Source organism: Musca autumnalis, unplaced genomic scaffold (genome assembly GCF_047663935.1).
Source record: "Musca autumnalis isolate F117 unplaced genomic scaffold, ASM4766393v1 scaffold_1, whole genome shotgun sequence".
Taxonomy (NCBI): domain Eukaryota; kingdom Metazoa; phylum Arthropoda; class Insecta; order Diptera; family Muscidae; genus Musca; species Musca autumnalis.
This window is the reverse complement of record NW_027411644.1, coordinates 105,463,702-105,475,961: the sequence shown is the minus strand read 5'-3', so window position 1 is coordinate 105,475,961 and position 12,260 is coordinate 105,463,702. Positions and strand designations below refer to the sequence as shown.

At 32.3% G+C, this 12,260-nt stretch overlaps 1 protein-coding gene across 1 annotated transcript; it reads left to right on the top strand.

The window, feature by feature from the left end:
- The first annotated feature begins 9,052 nt into the window (after window positions 1-9,052).
- Window positions 9,053-10,222, top strand: LOC141398084 (uncharacterized). Its single transcript, XM_073975322.1, has one exon. It carries the CDS (start codon window positions 9,053-9,055, stop codon window positions 10,220-10,222), a length of 1,170 nt encoding a protein of 389 aa, XP_073831423.1.
- Window positions 10,223-12,260: the final 2,038 nt, after the last annotated feature.

The following is a 12,260-nucleotide window of genomic DNA, read 5'->3' as shown; positions in this document are numbered from 1 at the left end:
AAACTTTAGTTATCTATCCAGTATTGATACACCCATAATTAGGCATCCCTCTAGAAACTTCATAATATAAATCAATGTTTTGACATAAATTCCATATAATGGTATCCCCCAAATTTAAGATATAAAATCTTTTTTATTATACCCTTCACCATAAATCGACAGTTTAAAGCACTTTGTAACCCACATATAATGGTCGGTGCACGTCAATTAACATTGCTATATATTGGATTGTTGGTCTCGGTTGGGGTCGTAATTATTACTGCAGAGAATTGTCAGTATATGTAGGTCCACGTTTTAATATAGCTCCCATAGAACGGTACCGGCTGATTTTCGCTATTTTTGAGGATTTAACATCATTATCACACCGAAATGGCTGAAATCTGGTTTTAATATATTTTAAAGAGGAGAGCATAAATATTCGTAACGACCGAAAGACACGCCTTTTTATTTGCGCTCGGTATGTAACAGTAATAGGTTCACGTTTCCCATAAAACAGTACCTACCGATTTTCGATAGTTCAGAGATATAGCCACTGTTCAGTACACGTCCTCGTTTTGATATAGCTCCCATAGAACGGTGGCGCCTAATTTTCGCTATTTTTGGTGGTTTTAACCTCATTCAGCCCGATCGAACGTAACGCCTTTTTTCTTCGCGCTCTATATGCAATAGTGGTAAAATACCCCTCAGCGAAATGTATGTTCCTTCGGGATATGTATGGCAACATTTATATAATTCATAAAAAAAAACTTTATAAATTGTAGTTGTTATTATCGAGATTTTGCTGTATTTAAAAAATGTATCTTTACCTAGCTATACCAAGGACTGAAATCAATGCTCATGAAGTTTCACTTCCCACATTTTGAGATTTTATCCGTAATTATAATATTTTCAAAAATCGAACACGATCGCGGTATTCTGATTCCAATGATGATATTGTATTGTATATCAATAACTTTGTCTGATTTCCAATGGATCTTTCTGGAATTTCGATCTTGTGACATCTCAAGTTATCCGGATTTTACTGTATTCCAAAATGTGGAGTTGATCGCGCTGTCCCACTTATTGTTTAGTGTTCAGCGTTTATAGCGTTTTTTAGGCACGCTTACAAAATTATGTATATTATCTGAAATAATAAATGTTTGCAAATTTTGTGATGACCGAGACATTTCACTTTTCGCGATATTTCACTTCCGCGAAGACCATTCAGGGTCAAGACAGTAATTACAGTGGTATTGCAAACAATCTGTAAACAATACGTTCAAAAATATCATGGACTTCAGATTTAAAAAAAAAATTGAAAATTTATGTCACGCTTACTAAAATTATGTATATTAATTAAAATAATACATTTTTGAAAACTTTGTGATGACAGCGATCATTCAATCTGTAAACAATACGTTCAAAAATATGAAAGATTTCAGATTTTCTTAAAAACATTGTGGGGGAGGACCACCGGTCACTACTCCTAGCCGTATAAAAACAGCTTACGACAGTTCTAATTAATTGAAATAATACATTTTTGAAAATTTTGGGATGACCGGGATTTTCACTTCCGCGACGACCATTCAGGGCCAAGACTGTAATTACCATAGCATTGCAAACAATTTGTAAACAATATATTAAAACGTATCTTGAATTTCGCGGTTTTCTTAAAAAAATTGTGGGGAGGACCACCGGTCACTACACTTAGCGAGATAAAAAAATAGATTACGACCTATTCTCAGACCTAAACACTCCACATACAAAATTTCATAAGATTTCCCAATCGATTTTTACGAATTTCTATATAGTGTCATCTCAAGTCATCGAGATTTTACTGTATTCCAAAATATGGCGTTGACCGCGTTATCCCACATATTGAAGCCAGTGTTTTTGCGGTTTTGTAGTCACGCTTACTAAAATTAGGTATATTATCTGAAATAATACATTTTTGAATAATTTGGGATGACCGCGATAATTCACTTCCGCGACGACCATTCAAAAAAATATATAGCCTATTTTCCCCACCGGTGTTCCCAGTACATTATCTGAAATTTTCAAGAAAATCTATTCAGCCGTTTTTGAGTCTATTCGGAACATACAAACATACTAACATACACACATTGCCTTTTATATATTAGATTATTATTATTATTATTATTATCATTATCATTATTATTATTATTATTATTATTATTATTATTATTATTATTATTATTATTATTATTATTATTATTATTATTATTATTATTATTATTATTATTATTATTATTATTATTATTATTATTATTATTATTATTATTATTATTATTATTATTATTATTATTATTATTATTATTATTATTATTATTATTATTATTATTATTATTATTATTATTATTATTATTATTATTATTATTATTATTATTATTATTATTATTATTATTATTATTATTATTATTATTATTATTATTATTATTATTATTATTATTATTATTATTATTATTATTATTATTATTATTATTATTATTATTATTATTATTATTATTATTATTATTATTATTATTATTATTATTATTATTATTATTATTATTATTATTATTATTATTATTATTATTATTATTATTATTATTATTATTATTATTATTATTATTATTATTATTATTATTATTATTATTATTATTATTATTATTATTATTATTATTATTATTATTATTATTATTATTATTATTATTATTATTATTATTATTATTATTATTATTATTATTATTATTATTATTATTATTATTATTATTATTATTATTATTATTATTATTATTATTATTATTATTATTATTATTATTATTATTATTATTATTATTATTATTATTATTATTATTATTATTATTATTATTATTATTATTATTATTATTATTATTATTATTATTATTATTATTATTATTATTATTATTATTATTATTATTATTATTATTATTATTATTATTATTATTATTATTATTATTATTATTATTATTATTATTATTATTATTATTATTATTATTATTATTATTATTATTATTATTATTATTATTATTATTATTATTATTATTATTATTATTATTATTATTATTATTATTATTATTATTATTATTATTATTATTATTATTATTATTATTATTATTATTATTATTATTATTATTATTATTATTATTATTATTATTATTATTATTATTATTATTATTATTATTATTATTATTATTATTATTATTATTATTATTATTATTATTATTATTATTATTATTATTATTATTATTATTATTATTATTATTATTATTATTATTATTATTATTATTATTATTATTATTATTATTATTATTATTATTATTATTATTATTATTATTATTATTATTATTATTATTATTATTATTATTATTATTATTATTATTATTATTATTATTATTATTATTATTATTATTATTATTATTATTATTATTATTATTATTATTATTATTATTATTATTATTATTATTATTATTATTATTACGTATGATGAATGATGAAGACGTAATGCAAAATATAGTAAGCACGTTATTCCCACAACATGACACCCTACGCGATCAAACGGAAGCAGAACACATCGCAAACATTCCACTTTTTTCCACCGAAGAATTACAAACAGCCGCTCGCAGCCTCAAAATAAGAAAGCACCTGGCCACGATGGTATACCAGCTGAGGTCTTAAAGGAGATAGCGCTATCGTGTCCGGAAGCGTTACTCACTATGTATAATAAGTGCTTAACTGAGGGTATATTCCCAGACACGTGGAAAATACAAAAATTGGTTTTAATAAGCAAGGGGAAGGATGATCCTACATCTGCATCATCATATAGGCCACTATGTATGTTGGATACAGCCGGTAAATTGTTAGAAAGATTGATAAAACCAAGACTCGGAGACGCAATAAACGCGGCAGGAGGGCTCTCCAGAAGGCAGTATGGATTTCGCCCCGGAAAGTCTACTATTGGTGCTCTAGATGAAGTCATACTTACTGTAGAAAGTGCACAACAAGCCAATCACTACTCAAGACCGATCATTTTGCTAGCAACGTTAGACGTCAAAAATGCTTTTAACAGCTTGCGATGGGTTGACGTATTAGAAACGTTGCACAAAATCTTCAATGTTCCGAAATATCTTATGAACATTATAAGAGACTACCTCAGAAACCGCATGCTAATTTATGAAACCAAGCAAGGTACGAAAACGGTGCAAATTACCTCAGGAGCAGCACAAGGGTCTATACTTGGGCCGGATCTGTGGAATGCGACGTATGACGAAATTTTAAAATAGAGATGCCAGATGACACCTTCCTCGTGGGATACGCCGACGACATTGCGGCGGTGATCAAAGCGAGAAGCCCTGAAGAAGCGCAACGAAAGCTTCGGCAAACAATGATCCGCACTAAAAGCTGGCTAGACGCTCACGGTCTAGAGCTGGCGATGCAGAAAACCGAGGTCCTACTACTTACAAAGCGACACATCAACACTAGCATTGAAATTGATTTGGGAGATCTAACAATACATTCTAAGCCATGGCTAAAATACTTAGGAATGAATCTGGACACAAAACTCACATTCTCCAAACAGATTGAGTACTCGACTACAAAGGCAACCAAAATAACTGCCCAACTCAGTAGACTGATGGCAAACATTGGCGGCCCACTGCCTAGCAGGAGAAAAATAATAATGGAAGTTATAAGCAACATACTTCTCTACGGCTCAGAAATCTGGGCACCAACGCTGAAAAAGCAGAGTCGAGCAAAAAACTACTGTCCGTTCAAAGAACAGCTGCGCTCCGAGTGACGTCGGCGTATCGCACAGTATCCTCTGAAGCAATTCTTGTCATAGCAGGTATGATTCCTATAGATTTACAGGCAATGGAACGAAGAAAAGCATTTACGATCAGATCGCATAGTGCAGTCTACTCCGAGCCGATGTCAATGATAAGACAAGAAACAATGCAGACTTGGCAAAACCGATGGGCAAACGATACCAAAGGCAGATGGACACACAAACTTATCCCAGAAGTCCAAAAGTGGCACAACAGAAAGCAAGGAGAGGTAAATTATTACCTTACTCAGATGCTCTCCGGACATGGGTACTTTCGAAAGTACTTGCACCACATGGGGAAATGCAGCTCACCATATTGCATTTACGAAGAGGAAGAAATTTTTGATAATGCCAAACACACTTTCTTCCACTGTGCACGCTGGGTAAACAGACGTAATATGGTAGAAGCTGAGATTGGCTCCTTCACTTGCGCAAACGTCATTGATAAGATGGTGGAAAATGAAAGAAACTGGGAGGTGATAAGAGCTTACGCAGAACACGTGCTGCGTGAAAAGAAGAAAGACCTTGACGCGAGAGGATAAAGGAAAGCGGGGCCTGGACGCAGGCATATATCGTAGGAGATTTGGCTAACACAAACACCGATCAGGGGATCCACCTCGAAGTAATGCGAAAGCGGTGCCGAGGTGGTTTAATATCCCCGGGGTGAAAGGAGGTGGGTTTTTAGCCGGTACACATGGAGTCCGGCATAAGGCGACTGTGACGACATCGTCAAATGCGTAAAGCATTTTCCCATCTCAACCCGCAAAAAAAAAAAAAAAAAAAAAAATTATTATTATTACTATTATTATTATTATTATTATTATTATTATTATTATTATTATTATTATATTATTATTATTATTATTATTATTATTATTATTATTATTATTATTATTATTATTATTATTATTATTATTATTATTATTATTATTATTATTATTATTATTATTATTATTATTATTATTATTATTATTATTATTATTATATTATTATTATATTATTATTATTATTATTATTATTATTATTATTATTATTATTATTATTATTATTATTATTATTATTATTATTATTATTATTATTATTATTATTATTATTATTATTATTATTATTATTATTATTATTATTATTATTATTATTATTATTATTATTATTATTATTATTATTATTATTATTATTATTATTATTATTATTATATTATTATTATTATTATTATTATTATTATTATTATTATTATTATTATTATTATTATTATTATTATTATTATTATTATTATTATTATTATTATTATTATTATTATTATTATTATTATTATTATTATTATTATTATTATTATTATTATTATTATTATTTATTATTATTATTATTATTATTATTATTATTATTATTATTATTATTATTATTATTATTATTATTATTATTATTATTATTATTATTATTATTATTATTATTATTATTATTATTATTATTATTATTATTATTATTATTATTATTATTATTATTATTATTATTATTATTATTATTATTATTATTATTATTATTATTATTATTATTATTATTATTATTATTATTATTATTATTATTATTATTATTATTATTATTATTATTATTATTATTATTATATTATTATTATTATTATTATTATTATTATTATTATTATTATTATTATTATTATTATTATTATTATTATTATTATTATTATTATTATTATTATTATTATTATTATTATTATTATTATTATATTATTATTATTATTATTATTATTATTATTATTATTATTATTATTATTATTATTATTATTATTATTATTATTATTATTATTATTATTATTATTATTATTATTATTATTATTATTATTATTATTATTATTATTATTATTATTATTATTATTATATTATTATTATTATTATTATTATTATTATTATTATTATTATTATTATTATTATTATTATTATTATTATTATTATTATTATTATTATTATTATTATTATTATTATTATTATTATTATTAATTATTATTATTTTATTATTATTATTATTATTATTATTATTATTATTATTATTATTATATTATTATTATTATTATTATTATTAGTATTATTATTATTATTATTATTATTATTATTATTATTATTATTATTATTATTATTATTATTATTATTATTATTATTATTATTATTATTATTATTATTATTATTATTATTATTATTATTATTATTATTATTATTATTATTATTATTATTATTATTATTATTATTATTATTATTATTATTATTATTATTATTATTATCCCCGCAGGGGCACCTCAAAAACAAGAGGTGACGGGCTTAACGACCCCGCGGACCCCACGTGAACCCTGAGAGCGTCGGCCTCGCAGCGAGCGGCTCTCGGGTCAGCGTCTGCTCCCATGTTAGGGACGGCTGCCTGATACAAAAATCATCGATGACAACCCTGCTATGAATATGGAACACGATACTGATTACATTACGAGCTTATCGCCACGGGCTGGTAGCAGCGGCAGTCTGTCACCTCAGTAAGTGGGAGTGGAATCCCTCCGAAATGGCTTTCAGGTTAATGTCGGTGCTATCCTCCGTCCTACTAAAACCTTGGCAAGGCCTCAAAAAACGCTCTTTATTCTGTCGCCATTCAATTGGTCTTGCAGGGTCAGTTGACATTATGGTCCTGATTAGCTCCCGACCTGGCTCTGAACACAAGTGCTCATAAGGCCTTGTGTCAACCCTAGCGAGGACCTCCATGCGCGTAGACAACCTCGGGGTCACATAAAGGGTAACTGCATTACAGATAAAGATAACGGATTTGAGTTGGGACCCAACAACACAAAATGACGTCAACTCCACAAACCCTAGAAGAAGAAGCATTTGCTTTCCGCATCAGCTCAAGAATTAAGCGCACCCCCGTGAACTCATCCGCGGTAGAAACAGCTGAACTTATGGCAGGCAACGTAGAAACTCCACAATCTACAGCAGCAGCGGCGCTAATAACGCTGGTTCAAACCTCTCCAAAGCAGGAATACATACTCCAAATGAGAACATCGGAAGAGGAAGCCCTGGCAAAATGTCATAACGTGCTTCGAAAGATGAAAGACGCAATCAATAAGCAGCGGAACATTAGCAGAGATGTTCAAAATGGTGTCTCTGAATTAGATGAGTTACTCGACGTAATTGCCGATTACAGAAGGAATTGGAAAACAGCCGAACAAGCAATCGAAAGAAAAAGTTATGCGAATACAATAAGCCGAGCCGAGCCTGCGCAGACACCTCAACCGAGTCAACACAAGAGAAGTGCATCAAGCCCAGGCGAAGCTAACCCTGGAAAGAGGCACAAAAAGAAAGCGGTAGAAACTCCCAAAGAACCACCCATAAGAAAACAACCGGAAGATAAAACAAAATGGATATCCGTAGGCAAGAAAAACAAGAAGACACCAAGAAACCGTTCCGACGCTGTCATCATTAAACCAAGCGCAGGCAACAGTTACTCCGATGTACTCAAAAACATCAGACAAAATGTTAGACCTGAGGAAGCAGACGTAGCCATACGGTCAATAAGTAAAACAAAAACAGGAGCAGTCCTATTGGTGATGGGAAGAGGTGGGGAGCGAGAAAAATTCTGTGACGCCATTAAAGCATCTCTGAAGGACTCAGCCACAGTAGAGGAGAAAATACCCAAGGCCACGGTCGAATTACAAGACCTGGATGCCTTAACCACCCCAGAAGAAGTGAAACTCGCAGTAAACAAGACCACAAAAATAGCTGTAACTGATATTACAGTACATTTAACAGCTCCAAACCACAGGGAACAGAGAAGAGCTTTTGTCACAATTCCCATACATGGCGCCAGGAAAATACTGGAGACTAGACTGCTAAAAGTCGGAGTGACTGACAGCAAAGTAAAGTACAGAGAAGAATTGAAACGATGTTATAGATGCTTTGGTGCCGGACATAATCAATATGAGTGCAACGGCCCGGACAGAAAAGGCATGGGCCTATGCATCCGTTGCGGAGAAAAAGGGCATAAACTAAAAGATCGCAAAAACCAGAAGAAATGCTGCATATGTACAGAAGAAGGGAAGGCCAAAGTGGATCACTTACCTGGATCCAACAGCTGCTTTTCAACCAAAAAACAAATATGAAGATCCTACAGCTCAATATGCACAGAGGAAAAGTTGCAGATGCAATCCTACCACAGATAGTGCATGAACAAGAGGCAGACATCATGGTTATCAGTGAGCAATACTCATCAAAAATAAGTGGACAGTGGTTTGAGGATGTTTCAAAAACAGCTGCAATATGGATTCCAGACAGGAGAAGCAAGAAGCCTAGTAAAGAAGGAAAAGGGAATGGTTACGTTTGGATTCAATTCCATGATGTCACAGTCATGAGCTGCTACCTCACCCCCAGTGACTCGATGGATGAATTTCAGCTGAAGCTTAATGAAATAGAGGATGAAACCAGGAACATCGATGGTAACATTGTCATGGCCGGTGATTTCAACTCCCGAGCAGTAAAATGGGGTTCGCAAGAGACGAACACGAGAGGAAGAAAAATCATGGAAATGATAGCTAGATTAGGACTGGTAATCGCAAATGTAGTGTGTGTACCAACCTTTAGACGACCGGGTTGTAACGGCACTATACCAGATATTACCATGGTATCGGAAAATATTGCGAACAGAATAGTCAACTGGAAAGTCCTAGAGATATACACGGCTAGCGACCACCAATATATCTCTTACACTCTACAACCAGCCAGAGGTACCACTAGACAAAGGAGGAGAGAAGGCACCCGAAAATGGAACGCTAAGAGACTAGATAGGACAGCCCTAATAGCAGAAATAGACAGACAAAGTCAACAACTGCTATCAGAGGAAAGTGCTTCGGAACTGGTGGAAAAGACCATGGCAAAGATCATCAAAGGATGTAATACGTCAATGCCAAAATTGAAAGATATGGGTCCTGGGAAAGAACCAGTATATTGGTGGAACAACCAAGTTGCTGACCTAAGACGAGACTGTCTCAAACGGAGAAGAAAATATACTAGAGCCAAACGTAGAGGGCCAGCAATAACAGAACATGCTGAATACAAGCAAGCAAAAAAAACCCTTCAACTAGCCATTCAAGAAAGCAAAAAACGTAAATGGGAAGAACTAAGGGACGATGTAAACCAAGACCCATTCGGACTTGGATATAAAATCGTTATGAAGAAATTGAGAGCTCAAACTCCAGTAAACGAAATGGACGATAAAGCTATGGATAATATCGTAAACACGTTGTTTCCCGCCCATGAAATGAGAAGAGAAAGTCCTATCAGAGAACCGATAACCACTCCCACAATGTTTACAGCAGATGAACTAAAAACGGCTGCAAGAAAACTGAAAAAACAATAAGGCTCCTGGACCTGACGGCGTTCCAGCTGAGGTTCTTAGAGAGATTGCAGAAGCACGACCAGATATACTGCTGAACATGTATAACCGTTGTTTGCTAGAGGGAATCTTTCCATCTTTGTGGAAAAAGCAACAGCTGGTTCTTATTAGCAAAGGTAAAGGGACCCAACTGCTCCATCATCATACAGACCATTGTGTATGCTTAACACAGCCGGAAAACTTTATGAGAGGCTTCTCAAACCAAGAATTGAAGAGGCCATACGACTGAAAGGTGGCCTATCGAAGAGACAACATGGTTTCAGACCTGGTAAATCAACAATCGTAGCTATAGCAGAGGTTGTCGACGTGTTCTCCGCCGCACAACAACAAAATAGCTACAGCAGGCCAGTAATACTACTTGCCACTCTCGACGTAAAGAACGCTTTCAATAGCTTAAGGTGGATAGACGTGGTACATGCCATGAAGACCATATTCCAAGTCCCTGCATACATCCAGAAGATAATCAGTAGCTACCTAAGCGAAAGGATACTTATGTATAATACAAGCGAGGGTACAAAGCAGAAACATATCACATCAGGTGCCGCACAGGGTTCCATTCTAGGTCCTGACCTCTGGAACATAAGCTATAACGAAATTCTGGAAATAGATATGCCAGACAATACGTTTTTAGTAGGATACGCAGATGACATAGCAGCTGTAATTCAGGCAAGAAACACGGAAGATGCTCAACGCAAATTAAGACAAGTGATGCTCCGAACCAGGGCTTGGTTAGAGACACATGGATTAGAACTAGCTATGCACAAACCCGAGCTGGTGCTATTGTCCAGAAAGCATATCCCAGCTGAAATCGATATGCGGGTAAACGACCTCGTTATTCGCACACAGAAAGCTGTTACGTATCTTGGAATACAACTCGACAATAAACTGTCCTTTTCGCCGCAGATAAACCGCGCATGTGAAAAAGCTGCTGCTATTACAGGGCAACTAAGTAGATTAATGGCCAATATCGGAGGGCCACTCCCAAAAGGAATCTATTGATGGAAACCTGCAATAGCATTCTTCTTTATGGATGTGAAATCTGGGCCCAGGGCCTCTCTACTAAACGCAGAGTAAAAAAGTTGCTAGCAGTACAAAGAATGGCAGCAATGCGAGTCGCATCCGCATACCGCACAGTTTCGGGACCAGCGATACAAGTCATAGCAGGTATGATACCCATCGACTTAATGTCGGAAGAACGGCTGAAAATATACGAAGCCAAACGCTCGCAACATACAGCAGCAGACATTGCCCAAATAAGAAACGAAACAGTTGAAAAATGGCAGGCGAATTGGAACAGTGAAACTTGTGGTAGATGGACGGCAAAGCTTATCCCAGATATAATGATATGGATGGACAGAAAACACGGTGATGTCAACTACTATCTGACGCAGATGCTATCGGGACATGGTTATTTCCGAAAATACTTGTTTAAACGAGGAAAATGCAATTCCCCCTTCTGTCTTTACGAAGAAGAGGACATCATAGATGATGCTGAGCACACATTTTTTGAATGTACGCGATGGTCTGCTCTCCGAGCCACAACAGAAGAACAAACAGGTACACTGTCAGCAGAAAATGTAGTAGAGAAAATGCTAAGGAGCACAGAAAATTGGCTCGCCGTTACAAGGTACTGTGACGTGCTATTAAGAATAAAGAAGAAAGATCTAGACAATGTTAACAATGCCAACACTGGAAACTAAAAAAAAAGCGGAGCTTGGACGCAAGCAAAATTGAGCAGAAGGTCGTAGAGACCTGGGAGCCACCTCGAAGTAATACGAAAGTGGTGCCGAGGTGGATGCAACTCCCAGAGGTAAGGAGGTGGGTTTTTAGTCGGTAGGAAGATCGAGTCCGACGTACCACGTTTAGTGAGGACCCAGCGTGAATGCATAACGCATTTTTCCCATCTCCGCCGCAAAAAAAAAAAAAAAAATTATTATTATTATTATTATTATTATTATTATTATTATTCAAAATAATGAATGAAACTGCCATTAAAACATGT

Bases quoted from the DNA above. Each gene is read 5' to 3' on its own strand.
- LOC141398084 (XM_073975322.1), top strand. From the start codon at position 9,053: ATGGTTATCAGTGAGCAATACTCATCAAAAATAAGTGGACAGTGGTTT.